We start from the raw sequence: 16,086 nt of genomic DNA, 5'->3' as shown, positions 1-16,086 counted from the left end.
GATGTAATATGTTGTTTATATTGAAAAGGTGATGTCAATGTGAATCTAAGATGGTCTAACTACTTATGTGTGGGGGTATGACGGTGCTCAGTGTCCTATGGCATGGATTTCAGTGCCTACTTTGGGGTTGAGCGACCCAGCGTCTCCATCATTTGGGATTGTTTGGAGCAAACATGTTTATTATCCAGTTAATTGGTTTTTGTGAAGATGCCATGCTGTGCACGGCCTTTAGCTGTTCGCAGTGGGGGGGTCGGCCACAACAGGCCAAGCCCCTGTGGCAAACCCACAGTATGAACAGCTAACCCCACACTTTTCAGGGCCTTCAGTCGTGCCTGGCGCGGGGTTGGTCACAGGGACTGGCTGCAGCCAACCCTACACATGCACCCAACCCCATGCTGTGTGTGGCCATTGGCCATGCATGGTCAGAGGTTGCCCAGAGGGCCTGGCTCTGGCTACCCCATTCCCAGGGCCCTTTTTTAAAAATGGACAGAGTCCAGGGGACCCCATCCCCCCGTGCCACTATTTTAAATAAAAGGAAGTGGGTGCACTTTGCCTCCTCCTAAGGCTGGTTTCAGCCCCAGGGACCTCATCCTTCAGAGACCCCCATCCTCCCTGGGCCCGGTATTGGTTTTCAGGGATAGAAGGGCATGTGGCCCCAATCCTCTGGCCTATTTTGGCCCCGGGGACACATCCCCCTGGGCCCACTTTGATTTTTAAGGTGAGAGGGGCACGCAGCCCCTTCCTGGGTTGATTTTGGCCCTGGTGATGCCCTCACTCAGGCCACAGCATTATGCCTATTTGGAGGGAGCACAGGAATGACCAACCCCGGACCGATTGTGGTCCCAAGGACCCCATCCCCTAGGGTCCAGCATGCTTTTTAGGGGGAGGGGGACACTCAGCCCACTTCCCTATGGCCAAAATTGGCCCTTAAGACCCCATTCCCTGGGGCCCTAACACTTAAAGTGGGTGCCCTCCTTCTCACCCAGGGCACCCACCATTCTCTTTTTGGTGGCTGCGGGGGGAGCTGGCATTGCCCGCCTGAGGGCGTCAGCTACTTATACTACTCCCTCTGGGCAGGAGCAATATTTGATCTGTTTCCTTACCCAAATAACTGTGGGCTGGGAAACAGATCAAAAGTCCAATTCCAGATAGTGGGAGCATTTTCAAAGCTCACGCGCACTGGAAGAGGACTTGGTGTTTGCTTTTGCTTGGCGGTAAATTCAAAAATGCTCCTGCCAATCAAGAGTAAACACAGGTTTCCCTGCCTGCTCCGTTGCAGGCAGAGAAACCACTATGTCCCGGTTTGGGCTCCCAGGGACTTTGAAGCTTGGGGAGAGGGGCCTTGTGTCACCCCTCCCCATATAAACAAATTTCAGCCCCGCTGTTGAGCTCCCCAGGGATATCTGTGGGGTTGCACTGCCCCCCTCCCAATATAAAAAATGTTGGCCCGAATTTAGGCTTCCTGGGGTCTCCAGAGGTTTGGGCAGGGGGTCACATGGCTCCCCTTCATCAATACAGCCTCATGGATCGGCTCCATGGGGCTTATAATTGTTGAATGCACCTCAGCCATCATTTTTTTTTGATTCTGCAAGAGTTTTGCAGAATCGCAGCATTTCTTGCCAATTCATTTTCTTTTCAGGCCCCAGGAAGGAGGTCCCTCTAAATCCTTGTGAGGTATGTGTTGTAATATTTGACTAAATCAGGGAAGCCTGAGATCTAGCGACTTGAACAAGTAGTTGAATATAGCCAAATTAACTCGGACAATACCTTAAAAAAACATTATATGTGAGAGTCTCAGAAATGACATGACAAAACCTAAATAATTATAAGGTATCTAAACTTTTTAATTTCCCATGAGGGTTGGAACACTAATGCATATGTAGTGATGAGAAGGGCGAACGTCTGTGCATTGAGAGGATCTAGAACCTGTTTTTGCCATTTTGCAAAAGGAATGGGCCTTCACATCCCTTCATGAATTGACAAATTAACTTGTTAGCCTCAAATATGTTGGAAGGGCATTAGTTCTGTGCCTGCGGGCACCCACTGCTAAGTCCTCCTTATGTAGCTCTTTGGATAATCAATTAGTTTTTGCAAGGCTGATCTCTGTAGTCTGGGTGGCTGGTATGGCAGAAAGACGTGTTGTTTGAGATATATGTAGTCTGAAGTCTTGGAATGACTTAGGCAAGCAGCTGGCAGATAGTAGACAGAACTGATATCAGTGGCAGCTTCAGTGCACTTTTATGTTCAGAAACTGGACTAATTTATTTCTTCTGTTAGAAGGATTGTGCTAGATAATAGTATATGTCTTTGAGTTTAAAGATATTGAATCCTATATTAAGGGGTTTATATGAGAGCTTTCTTAGAAATGGAGGGAGTAAATAATTCAGGATCACAAACGTAGGCATTATGTGCAAGGGTTCCTGCAGTGCTGTGTCTTCCTGTTAGTGGTGAAAAGCAAACCTTTTCTCACTGGATCTAATATTCATGTCACTTAATAATGTAAAGAACCAAAAATACAGATATATTTACCCGTCTGGTTGGAGATCTCACCCTGAGGACAAGGGACACATAGAAAGCAACAAACTGGTTGCCCTTCTTTCATTGCTTTTCTGAAACCAGGCAGGCAGCTTTGACTACACACTGAAGTGGGGACCTGCAACACATAACCACATACAGCAAATGTTTCTGTAGCAATATAGTGTTTATAATGCTTTATCAAGGAAAAAAGAATACCAAACATCTTTAAAATGTACTGTAGGAGGACAAATCCTTAGGGTCCACACGTATAGCTTACCTTCGTTTATGTTTGCCACTCCATGCCATTTTCAAGTTCATTTTCAAGTTCAAAGTTTCACAAGTCCCAAAATATCTATCATGCTATTGTTCTCTAACAGATTTCCTCCAAGCAGTCAAGGAATAAAATATTTGTATTGGACTAATTGAAAATAAAGCACTACAATAGTAAAATTCTTTAGCTTTGAAATATGAATGAAATATCTTTCTTCGATTGTTAATTAATAATCATAAAAGTACAGGATAAAAAACATAGGCATACAAACTCATATCACTGCAAAAAAGGACAAGATCAAAGTTATTACTTAAACCACTAAAACTGTGTAAAACAGAATTATATCATATAAAGGCACATTGTAAGTCTGATTCATGGTACTAATATTTGCATAATAACACATAATACATGGATCATGTATTCAGTGCAAAATTCAAATACAAAACCCAACAGGAATTAGAACGGCAGGGTCGGCAAGCATCTGAAAATGGAGAAAGGCAGAGCTATATTGATAAAAATCCCTTGTACTTAAAATAGGATACAAGTATCTTCTTTGGGCCACAAATAAAATTAAGAGTTCCATGGTCTGTGTTAAACTATCATTGCAAGGGCAATTCAACATTGAGTTGGGATCATTTTGTCCTGGCCAAAACATAGCCTGTATAATATCGCACCCAACCTAAATTTAGAGAGCAGAGATCTCTCCCAAAGATTTCTGACTAGAGCAAGGTAGGGCGCAAGGACCTCTCTAGTCTGGATGATCTTAAAGGCTCTCATGAGCTGCTTTTCCAAAGCCATGGATTCCCTCCTATCCATGGCCTGTTTTACAGCTCTTCAATTGTCGTCTCATCATTTCTGGTGATAGGCTGGAAGCTTGGTACAATTCAGGGCATCCCAACAGAAAAGCTGAATTTTTTATGTGAGACAGCCACAAAATTGTATGCCCATGGTGGCACTTCAAACAGTCTTGGATCACTTCTCTATTAAAGATTGTGTGTTCCCCACTCCAAATATATACCCATAGAAGCAGTGAGGCTAATTTAGCATAATCTTCAGCATTCCCCAATCCCAGTTCATTATGAACAAAATAACTTGGGCTAGCTAGACCCACTCCAAGCAATTCCCTACACAACTGATTCTCCTGTAACATCACGGAAGATCAATGGCTCTCTCACTTTGAAGCCATATATGAGGCCACTGATAACCATGAAGTGCCAATTAGTTGTGAACCTAGGAGGGCCTACCATACAATAGTTTTTAATGAAGGTGAAGTGGAATTGGCAATCATACAAATAACCAGCAATAAGGCTCCCGGCCCTGATGGTGTCCCGGCGGATTTATATAAACAAAATCCATCCTTCTGGGCTAAAATTCTGACAAATGTTTTTAATGTGTCAAGCTGTCAGGGTTTCCCATCATCGTGGGCATCCTCTACTATTATTCCGATTTTTAAAAAGGGCCAGAGAGGGCACCCTCGTTGTTATAGGCCGATTTAACTAATAGACTCCGCAGTGAAAGTCTTAGGGAGAGTGATTTTAACTAAATGAATGGACTGGCTAGAAGAAAACAAGGTTTTATCTAATCTACAATATGGTTTAGAAGTGATAGAGGTACCATGGATCAGTGTCTTAATTTATATTTACTAGCAGGCAAATACACTATAGCTAAAGCAGGGACGCTACAGCTGGCTTTTATGGATCTCCCGTCGGCTTTCAACCTGGTAAATAGATCCAAGCTTTGGCATATCCTGTTAGATATGGGCATCAACCAAACTTAGTCTACCGCCTGGCTGACCTACACAGGGATCTCACCACAAAGGTGAGGGTCAACCAAGAAGGAAAATTCACAAGACACTTTACATTGGGTAGAGGTGTTCCCCAAGGCTGTATTTTAGCACCACTTCTTTTAACCTTGTATATCAATAATTTGGGCAAGGTTTCAGAATAGGCTAGCTTGGACATACCCCAGGTAGGGGACTGGCTCATTTCTGTGCTCCTCTACGCGGACGATGCTGTCCTATTAGCCCGCACAGCTGTAGGGCTCCAAAGGCTTTTACACTCCTTTGGGGCCTACATGAAATCTTTGGATTTAGTGGTAAACATAGCCAAATCCCACGTAATGATCTTGGGCCGGAAACCTAGAAAACCTCAAACTTTTTTCTGTGAAAGTGCAAAACTGACCAGAGTGACCTTCTTTACTTATCTAGGAGTACTTTTTGATGAGAGGGGTTCCTGGGTACCTCAACAGAAAGTAAATGTAAATGCAATGGCAAGGTCAACGGCCGCTGTGAATGGATTTGCACAATGACTGGGGGCTAAACCAATGGATGCAATGCGTAATATTTATAGGTCTAAATGTATAGCTATTGCATTATATGGCTCGGCAATTTGGGGATCTAAGTCAATGGAGGGGAAACAGACAGTTGAAAATAAATTTCTACGTACCCTCCTGTCTGTACCTCAATCCACTCCTACTTTTTCAATTCATCAGGAATTACGTGTTGGATATGTGGCAGGCAGGATGAGGCTGACTCCGGTGCTTTGCTGACTTAAAACCTGGCTTAACCCCCAATTAACGCTGAACCATAAGATAATTAGGGATTGTGTCACCCTGGACCCAGCTAACAAAATTCCATGGCTAAACTATGTTAAGAATACTTTCACTAAGCTTGGTCGTCCAGACTTATTCGATTCCCAGGATAAAGGAAGAAAAGATGATTTGACATGGGTAAAAATACACTTACTGGATCGGATGAAGGTAGTGCGGGTGGAGATCGAATTAAAGAAACCAACAGTTAAAGTCCATTTTTTGCTAAAAACCACCCCTGAGATTGAACCTTAACTAAGCATTGTCACGAAGCCGTTCCACCGCCTGCTTTTAACCAAATTTCGTTTCAACCTAATTCACTTTTTTTTCTGGGTAATATGCAAGGCTGGTGTAGGACGTGTGATTCAGGTCCTTATACCTGTGATAATTTTTCAGTACAGGATACAATGCATTTTATTATGTTTTGTGACCACTATAGTGCTATCCGCAGGAGGTTCTTAGCCACAATTTTAAAAGGGAAAGGTTTTATTCAGGTTAAACCCGCTTTACTGTACTTACAAATGCTTAATGATCCATGGGAGATTTTTAACATTGCAATTTTTCTTGTCGCAGCTGTGAGACTTAGGAAAATTCGGCACCCTATGTTAGTATCAGAGTATTTGTAAATTCCATGTTATTAGTCTTTGAATACTTGCCTTTTTATTACTAAATTATTTTTATTGCAATGAAGTACTGTTTAAATGGTTTTAACCACAGCCAAGATTTGTATGCAACCTCATGAACTTTGTCTTATTCCCTCCCATATTTTCTCAAATCTCCCTATTACTGATGATTCGGTTATGATATTTTACTGTGTATTGTATGTATTTTTATTGTGTACTGTATGTGTTTTACATATTGAATTGTGATTTAATGCATGGTACTTTTATGGTTTTTAGTAACCGAATAAAGTGGTTTTGAATTGAATTGAATGAAGTGAGAACCAGCAAACATTTCATTCTGTAGTTTTGGAGCAAAGGAACTATTGGCTTGCTACCAATCAGTAATAAAAACTTAAAAAGGGCACTGCATGCTTGATTGAAGCGCTGACATCTAACGGCCAATCAGGGAATCCAATAATTTTGTTGGTCAAAGGTGACACCCAAATATGGAAAAACGCTGACCCTTGAGATAACATCCCTTTGATGGTTAGAGGCCTCATTTCAGAAGGCTGCCTCCCACAGACCATATAATGGGTTTCTTCAGTCTTGCTATCAAGGTCAATATCGTCTATAAATTTAGAGAACAGATCCAAAAAGCCACTAAGACCATTCGAGGTATGAGATAGCAGAACCACATCATCAGTATATAGCAAGTCAGGACAAAACAGTTTTGGCCTTTGGCATGTCTTCCATTTAGTGACAAAAAATAATTCATACCATTAATATATAACAACAAAAAAAAGAGGTGCCAAGAAGCAAACATGCCTGACCCCTCTGTGGAAGACCTAGACCTTCTGAACATTCCCTCTCCTGTCCGTACCTAACGGAGGCAGCAATATCTGTCTGAAAAGCTCATAGGAAATTCAACAGGGCTTGGAGCATTCCTAGATCTGCCCAAAACACTCAAGTCTTTGACCGATTAACTCAGATGAAGGTGCTACTTATGTCCATGAACGCTAAATAAATTGGACCTTGCCTAGCCACATCATATTTCCATATCATTAGGTTAAGGTTCAGGAATTGCTCCAATGTATGCATACCTTCCCAGAACCCATACTGGCCAAGACTAAAAATAATATTAAGCTATTCCACTCATCAATTCAGTTCATAATAATTCTGCCGGCCACTTTACCAATTGAGTTCAACGGAGTGATAGGCCTGTAACAGCTTGGGTCCTGCCTATTTAGTTTTTTAAATACGGGTACAATTGTAGCAACTTTCCATGCCTTGGGGATACCTTATACAGCAGCTGCATTAAGGTCATTTATAATTAGCTGGGACCAAAAAGAATATTTTTCTTATGTAAGTCTAGAGGGACCCCATCAGGGCCCGCTGCCTTATTGGAAGCGCTAACTCGAATTCGGAGTTCACTTCCTCCACTTCAAACCTAATATCTAATAAGGTGTTTCGTCAATGCTATCTAATGGTTCCTTTGCTCCCATGAATAAATTGAATACATTGTTGTAAAGTGAGTCATCCACTGCTCTGGGTATAAATGTGTACCTATGTCCTTGTCTCCCCTGAACTGTGTCCCAGAATCCTTTATGTCTTCCGTATTACAGGTGTACATCAGTCGGTCCCATGCCTCTTCTTTGAGGGTGTGTTCCCTCGCCCTAATAACTAGCCTATATTTCGCTTTAGAGAAGGGTATATTTTCTATTTGAATCATTGCCTGATGTTATGGTCCTCTCTTAGTCACTGGATTGCAGTTCTACAGCTATCATCAAACAACGCACTTTTAGCCATTATTCTAGTGCCAGACAGTCTATGCATGATTTGCTTTGCTGAGTAGTTTAGAGATTTGAAGACCTCCAAGACCCCTGCTGCGGGGAAGTCTACTAAAAGTAGTGAATCCATAAGTATACTTGAATCTGCCCCAATAACAGAATTAAATAGGACAGGGTTCGAAATGCTGCACCATTTAATTCTAAGCACTTTATCCATGATGCTCAATCTCATCAAGCCTGGTTTACTTTTGTTCGTATCACCAGTGGGTATTAACATATTAAAAAAAATAGGGTCATGGCCACTTTGGCAACATTTCACAAATCCCCTCACTTGCACTATTGTTCCAAGGGCAACTGAGATAAAAGCATAGTTGATTACCAATCCTTTGCTTTATCCCACGCAATTTGATATTTGGTCAAATTGTTGTCCCACAATGATCTCCACATTGAGAAGTTCGATTTGACCTAAGGCATTATTCAACCTCTGACCCCTTGCATTAGTCTATAGGAAACAGAGAGAGCTCTAATCTTTCACAAAAAGATCAGCATCACAAAGGAGCTGACCTATCTTGGCATTAAAGTCCCTTCTAAAGCCATGTTAAAGCATTTCAATTTAGAGAGGGCTCTAACTTTCCGTACGGACAGCACTTTAAACAAAGGCTTGATTTGACAGCCAAGATTATACACAGAATTATTTAAATTTAAAAAAGGTAAAATTACAGGATGTCAAGACCCACACCACACGAATCCTCCCATGCCTCATGGGGACAGCAACTTTGAACAGGTTTGATATATCAAGATGGCAGCACCCCTTGGGCTCCCTGCACTGTAACAGCTTTAGCTGGCACTCAGAAACACTTGAACCCATTCAGAAAAAAAACCTGCACCCAGGTTTCAGGCAACATGATCATATCATACTGAGTGATTAAATAACGCCATTCTGGATCTGACATTTTTGATCTGATACCTGCTATATTCCAGCTAACAATTCTTAGAGCAGGGCCCTGTTTTGAACTCTCATTAGTTATTATTGGTTACACCAGCAAAGGCTGTTCCTCATTTACACAATTAGCAGTAGGATAAGGAAGTCAATCATTGTTATCCCAACTTGTCAGTTGAAAAAACCTATTAAAGGTAGGGATAGCAGGCTTTTCAAGGGTTCTTAAAGGTTGGGTTTGTCTTTCCCTGTGGGTAAACTGCAAGTGCCTATAGAACTGTAAGTGTCTAAAGGCACAATACCGATACCCTCTTCTAGTGGGCATTGCATATTGAAGTTTTAGCTTTGAGATCCCCACAGACCTTTTTGTCATACGGGATGGTGAAAAGATCAGAATGAATTACTGCAGTGGTCATTAGTTTGGTTAAGAGAAACAAAACGCTTACGTTTGTACACCATTCAAAAGTACGTTTTAGAACCTAAACTAGGTTTAGACCTGTGAGGCCTAGTTTAATTCAATTGTTGCAAATTTAAGAACATATTTCTGCTGTATGGATCAATTAATAACCAAATCTCCAGTCCACCTTGTGAATTTGGAGAGCACACATGTTGGGTTGCATGATTCAGCCAGAGGATACCGTTACTAAAAAAACTCCTACAAATGTAGTTTTAAAAAGCAATAAGGTGATACAATGGGTCATATGTTAGATATCCAACAGTATTTTCCTGCAGTTAAATTTCCCTTAAATTAACTTTGTCAGGATTAATCACCAATACATTTGGACAGTGGATCATTCTATTGGTCTGCAGAATGAGACATGATTAAGCCATTTAGCATTATCAGCCGCAAGAAGTGTCAAGGACTGGATGCTAGGAAGGTTAATCTAGATTCCTTCGTGTTTGACTGAGTTAAGGGCTACTCCTCCCATTAGTCATAATGCTGGCCTGCACTAGATATATATGAGAAAGGTGTCAAGGGTCTCCTTACATGTGCCTAGGTTAAAATAAAAAAAGCCACAGCGGGGAAAATCTTGGTAGTTCTTCATTGGAATGATGAATACACATAGATGTTGATAAGGTTAGCACAATACCACACTGAACCAAAGTTGAGAAAGAGCTACCACAGAACATCATCCAGACAGGAGTTCAGCTTGAAAGTGGGGCAAAAATCAGGGACACAAATAGTCACAAAAGGGTGCTGAATTGACAAAACATAAAGGAACAAATGTGTTACAATGCATCCATCTTTTTTTCAGAGTCTCCTTTTATATGGTCTAAATGGAAAATGACATAAGCGGAAACATTTTAACTCCAGCTTGTTATTGGGAACATCTTGGGAAGAGTCATGTAAAAGGCTAGCCACACTACATCTTCAGGAAAGTCGTTTGAAAAAAGCTTCGGGTTTGATATTCCTCTTTCTTTGTGACCCTCCATGCCCTGGATGCCACCCTTCCACGCTGGTGCTGCACGCACACTGTTTAGTTCCCATGAGGGTGACCTTGGCTGCATAATTGCTAATGCAGACTTGGCAGAGAATGGAAAGATCTTCTAATACTTATTGAGCACAGAAACCAGAAATGTACTGACCATGGTAGCTAGGGTTTTGCTGCCTTCCCATAGTTGTGCATCACTGCCTCTGATAAGCTCATGGCATGAATGTGACAGTATGCCTTCCTCCTGAATCTTCAGGTTTATCAGTATTCAACTGGATAAGGTGCTAAACAATATGGTAGCATAAACTGAAAATTGATTTTTACAAGAAAGCTCCATGGATAGACATTGTTTCTTTTCCAATTAATCAGAAAGTAAGGACAAGTTCAACACATTCAGGAATCACAGACTTTTAAAATATTCTGGTTTTCCTTATACCATAGTTGGTAGAGATTCAAAAAGTTGCTGACGATAAGGAAACAAAAACTACATTTTCCCGCTGTGAGTCAAAGGCTACAGGGTTAACGACAAATGGACCAAAATATCAAAGTCAAAACTGTACTTTCAATGTATAAAAATCGAGAAGATGACCAAGCATGAACTCCAATAGAAAAAGGAGCAGAATTCGATGTTGACTTCTCAGATGGATATTTCATCTTGTGTTTAGATTCATATCAGCTTTCCATAACTAGGTGTCTTTGTGTCTATAAATTACTCAACGTCTTCAGCAGATGAGACAAAAGGATCAGTGGCAGGCAACAAAGTGAAAACCTCTTTGAGTATATCTTTCGATGTTGACTTCTCAGATGGATATTTCATCTTGTGTTTAGATTCATATCAGCTTTCCATAACTAGGTGTCTTTGTGTCTGTAAATTACTCAACGTCTTCAGCAGATGAGACAAAAGGATCAGTGGCAGGCAACAAAGTGAAAACCTCTTTGAGTATATCTTTCCAAGCAGAAATATAGTGGCACTGCGAGTCACATTGATATAAGAAAACTATTTAATCAGTAGATAATAGGCCCAGTGGTCCAGAGAAGCATTCAAATAAAATCCACAATACTGTTCGTGATAGCCCTTTTGAGAAAGGATGATAATAGGAAGACATAACTTGTTCATTTCTTAGTGCTTTGCAAACAGACCTAAAGATAAGTAAAATAAATACTGAGATCCTCTGTGAAAAATAATAGCATGAGGCACACCATGAAGACAAAATCAATTGCCAAAAAACATTAAGTAATTTCTCCTGCTGTAGATAACTTAGGCAAAGGAAGCATACGTATTGTCCTTGAAAAAGTGCCTTTTTAACCATTCTTACTTAAATGTTGTCTTAAATTGAAAGCACCATTAATAACTTAGTAATCTTTATTATCCATATTTGAAGAGTCACTGCTAAAGGCAATGTTAAAAGGATTGGTACCTAGCAATTTATTTTTAGCCCAAAAAGGATGTGAAAGAACATATTCTTTATTTATTAGTTTATTTATACATTTTCTCAAACAACCAAAGAAAAATACAAGAGTAGTTCTCACTTCTGAAATAGTTACATCAAGTACTTCATTAGGCAACAAGGGCACATACATAAGGCTCAAACCTCAACTGCAGTCTTTAGTGGAAGAAGATGTACAATATTTACTCATTCAGCAGTGTCCCTTTTGGGCAGATTAACCCCCCTCTTGTATTTGTGATTCTGAATTGGCATATCCTTCAGGTGCGGGGCTGTGAGCTAAACGAGTAGTAGTATGCCCTGACCTAAAGTATGTTCAATAAGGTTCCAGAAATGCATGGGTCTCGCCTTGGGGAGCATAAGATCACTGTACTCCTATATAGCCATACAGCTGTACGCCATGTCCTTTAACCATGCTGCCTTCGTGGGAGTTACATGAGACATACAACGCAGTGCAACCTATCACTTAGCCAGCAGCAAGGCCATTGATTCAATGTGTCACATTGATTTGAGACCTTCTTTTGCAAACCCAAGGCAGGCAAGCTCAGGTGTGGAATTCAAAGGGACCTCCAACAAGTTTGCCAAGGTAGGGAACAACTTTACCCAATATAGGCTTAATGCAGGATAAGCCCAGGCTATATGCAAAACGGCAACATTGATCGCTTTGCATGTTTTACAGCAAACCATACCCCCCGGTGAAAAGCGAGCAATGTGTTCAGGTGTGTAATATAAGTGATGTAGGAATTAGAAGTCGATTAATTTGTGCCGATATGTGAAGGGGGCAATGTTCACTTGAGTACAACAATATTGCCAAGCTTTGTCTGGAATCATTCTCCCAAAATCCATTTCCCATGCTCTTTTATTTACATGTCTAGGTGCGGTGGCATACGCTATGTCACGATGTTAATATGAAATTGTTTTGGTCTTGCCGATCTAGCTCTATATCGGAGTATATGGTACAGCAGTGCAGCCAGGAAAGTACTTCACCCTCGTTCCTAGAATGTGTGAAATGAAAAAACTCTCCACCAGCGAACAAGTCTCCCATTTTCCCAAACCCAACTGTTGCAGGAGAGCTGCTAACAATTGCTCAATTAGTGGCAACAGAAGGGGGTTGGTATCTACCGGCAAGAGTGGGGAGCATTCCACATCTGTGCACAGAAGGTCTGCAATAGCCCACAACGCATGCCCCATAGTAGCAATAACATCCACCTCATTCTGTCTCCTATGGACCAAACCATGGCTCTTCCAAGTTTAACAAGTGCAGCAGTATTGTGATACCAATGTTGTACGTGGACAGAGTTTGAGCCACTAAATATTAAAAGTAGGGATCGGGGACCGCCAGAATGCCTTTGTCCAAGGGCTAAATCAGAACAGTCCAGCCTATAGCTGTCTGTTTTCCACCCAGATCAATTTAGTAAATATTTGCTGCAATTGGCGGACGAATACTTTAGGAAAGACCACAAAGACATTTGTGAATTGACATAAATACTTTGGCAGAGCAACAAACTTAAGGATAGAGATTTGCCCCATCTTTGAGCGAGTCAAGTGTCAGACCAAAATTTCACCTCGCCAACTCTCTCACATCTTTAGGGACATGGACTTCCAATATATTTCTCCATCTACCATCCAGCGATGGTAAGTTCCCTTACCCTGGAGTAGTACAGTGTCACCCAAATTGTATAATATCTCTGATGGCAGATCTAAGTTTCCCACTGGATGCTGTAAAAACAGGATTATGTCATCCACTTATAAGGAGAGTGATAACGGACCCTCCTCCACATGTTTCCCTCTGTGGGAGTGATACTCTCATAGCCAGCAAACCAATGGCTCAATAGCCAGTGCAAAGATCAGGGGGGATAATGAACATCCCTGATGCTCTGATCTGCACACTCGGGCGGTTGGACACATGTAGAGTAAGTCGGTCAATTTCAAAAACTGTGTCAGAGCCACAGCCTCCACAAGACTTCTCTCATAAAGGAGTCAAATGCTTTCTCAGCATTTATTAAAATCACTACTGCTGGCAGCGCTAAGTCAATTCTATGCAAAATGGCCATCAAAGTGCGTACGTTCAATGCCATAGACCTCTGTGGTATAATGCTCACTTGATCAGCCAGGACCAGTCATTGCATTAGCAGCTGAAGCCTCTTGGCCCAAATCTTGGCAACAATTTTATTGTCAACATTCAATAGTGACAGCGGTTGATAGCAGAGTTGAATTCTATCAGTCTACCCCTTTTAATAGCTTCTCCATACACAGCAAGCAGCTGTGTCTCAAGCACGTCCATATATTCCTTATATCATTGCACTGGAATGCCATTGCAACCTGCCACTTTACCGCTATCCAGGGCATTTATTGCCAGTTGATGTCTTCCACTGTTATTGAGGCGTTAAGGATTTCCCAAATGCCTACCTCCAACCATTCCAGAGCTACTTTGCCATGGTATGCAGGGATTTCAGATTGAGCGTGTTGGACTTTGGTCAAACACAACTGTTCACAATAGTCTCAGAAAATCCCCAAATTATCTACAGTGGATGTCTTCACAGCCCCATCAGGACCCCGAATACCAGCAATTAAGGTATGCGATGTATGTGATCTCAATACTAAGCTAGTGTTCTACCTGCGTGGTCCCCCTTCCCATAGCCACACGCTCTTGTCTGCTTCACTCAATACAGGGCCTCACATTCCACGGCATCCTGAAGGTCCTCCAAGGCTTCTTATAAAGGGCCCAAGTAAGATGAGTCATGAGTGATGTTGCAATCAGTCGGGAGTCTTTTGATTTCTCATTTAACCCCTTCAGTGCCCATGACGAGCTGGACTCGTCATGGGCTGCGGTGGCGCTGTGCCCATGACGAGTCCAGCTCGTCATGAACTCCGCCCGCTAATGGAAGGCGCGGCACTGGGCGGGGAAAGGGGCGGGCATGCAAGGGGTTAAGCATATCTAGTCTGGACCTAATCATTTTGAGTATGCCGGACCCTTTGGTGATGCAAATTACCCAGATACATGCCTTGAAGCCATCCCAAAGTGCATCACACCAGAGTCAAAAAAGTTAATATTGCTACTTTAAATTTCAGCTTTGAAAACTGGGTCATGCAGTTTATGCCCCTCCAGTTCCTGTTGTCTATTTGGTCATGTAGCACTAGGGATTCTAAACTGCAATGCAAACGGAGAGTTGGCAGACAATGTTCTCAGTAAAATGTTAGCATCCTGCACCATTCTCATAACCCTGGGCATCATCAGACAATAATCAATCCAACAACCAGAATCGTGAAAAACAGTGGAGTAGTAAAAAACGTCTGTGTGGTGTGGTTGCATCACTCCCCACGCCTCTAGCAGGTCATAAAGATTCATAAAATTGCTTAGCGTCACCGCCACCAGGGGAGGCTGGCTAATCGTATGTGTGGAGTGGTCCATGCTCTTGGATAAGACCAAATTAAAATCCCTGTTCTGGATCATGGGGATGACAGCATAACCATGGCATTAATATATCAGTTTGCCAAAAAACTCTGGGGTGTCTGTATTTGGGCCATAAATCTTAAAAAGGACCAATGACATATGACAAACCTTCTACAACACAAGTATCCAGCAGTCCTGGATGTCCACTTGCCAGTCCAGTAATGTGAATGTTGCAAATGATGATCACAACTCCATAAGAATACAACACAAAGAATGTGTGTTGTCCCCATAAGGGTGCAAACGTCTGATGTGTATTCAGTGATACTCCCTATGCCCCGTGAGGTATGCTCGTAATTGTTGTGATTGCTGTGGGTGGTTAAGCCCATGTACATTCTAACTGATTAGTTTAACTGATGTATAAGCCTGTCCATGTACATGTGAGTGGTATTGAATCAAAATTACTGCGTGCTATTGTAACAGCTATCTCTGCCCCATGGTATGTCCCTCGCATGTCTGTGAGATGTTCAACAAATAAAACAATACAAGACTCACAGCAACATTCTATCCACCTCTCAGCCCAACACAATAAGTCATTGGAATACTCCACCCCTGATGAAAACATAGAGGGCCCTTTCAACAGTGTTCATAACTGTCGCTGTGTGTTAAACACTTGGAGGGAAGCCAGAGAGCACACAGCCAGCCAACCAGCCCGGGCTTCTTGGAGGTATCCATCACTGTGGTAGCAAGTGTATTACCTACCCCACATATAGAACAACATCATTAGGTGCCAAGATGGGCAGGGGGCACATAATCCTGCCCACACATGCACCAGTAACTGTTCCTCCCACATAAGACTTGCATCAATCGCCATTAGGATTGTCAAAAAGAACAGCTGGAAAAGACAAAGTAAATATCTCATGGAGAATGTACCACAACCACCCACAGGCTGCTGTTCAAATGCATGTCCTGATAAGAGCAAATATTGTAGCCATTATGTAACAGCAAACCATGTGTAGATTTCGATAGTTTGGAAGGATAGCCTCCTGGACCGCAAGCGTGCCATCCTGGTAAAAGGACACCCTGTGAGTTCCCATACTGTAAATCTGCCTGAAAT

The 16,086-nt window shown here is 42.0% G+C and overlaps 1 protein-coding gene across 1 annotated transcript in view; it reads right to left on the bottom strand.

Annotated features, from left to right (window-relative positions):
- LOC146782691 (vomeronasal type-2 receptor 26-like) overlaps positions 1-16,086 on the bottom strand; it is a 221,741-nt gene that overhangs the window by 143,890 nt on the left and 61,765 nt on the right. Inside the window, exon 2 of the mRNA XM_085638430.1 lies at positions 2,530-2,653. Within this exon, the coding sequence (XP_085494556.1) occupies positions 2,530-2,653 (124 nt within the window). The remainder of the gene's footprint in view (positions 1-2,529; positions 2,654-16,086) is intronic.

Source organism: Triturus cristatus, chromosome 12 (assembly GCF_964204655.1).
Source record: "Triturus cristatus chromosome 12, aTriCri1.1, whole genome shotgun sequence".
Lineage (NCBI taxonomy): Eukaryota > Metazoa > Chordata > Amphibia > Caudata > Salamandridae > Triturus > Triturus cristatus.
Note: the sequence above shows the minus strand (reverse complement) of the source record. Positions and strands in the feature narration are given on the sequence as shown.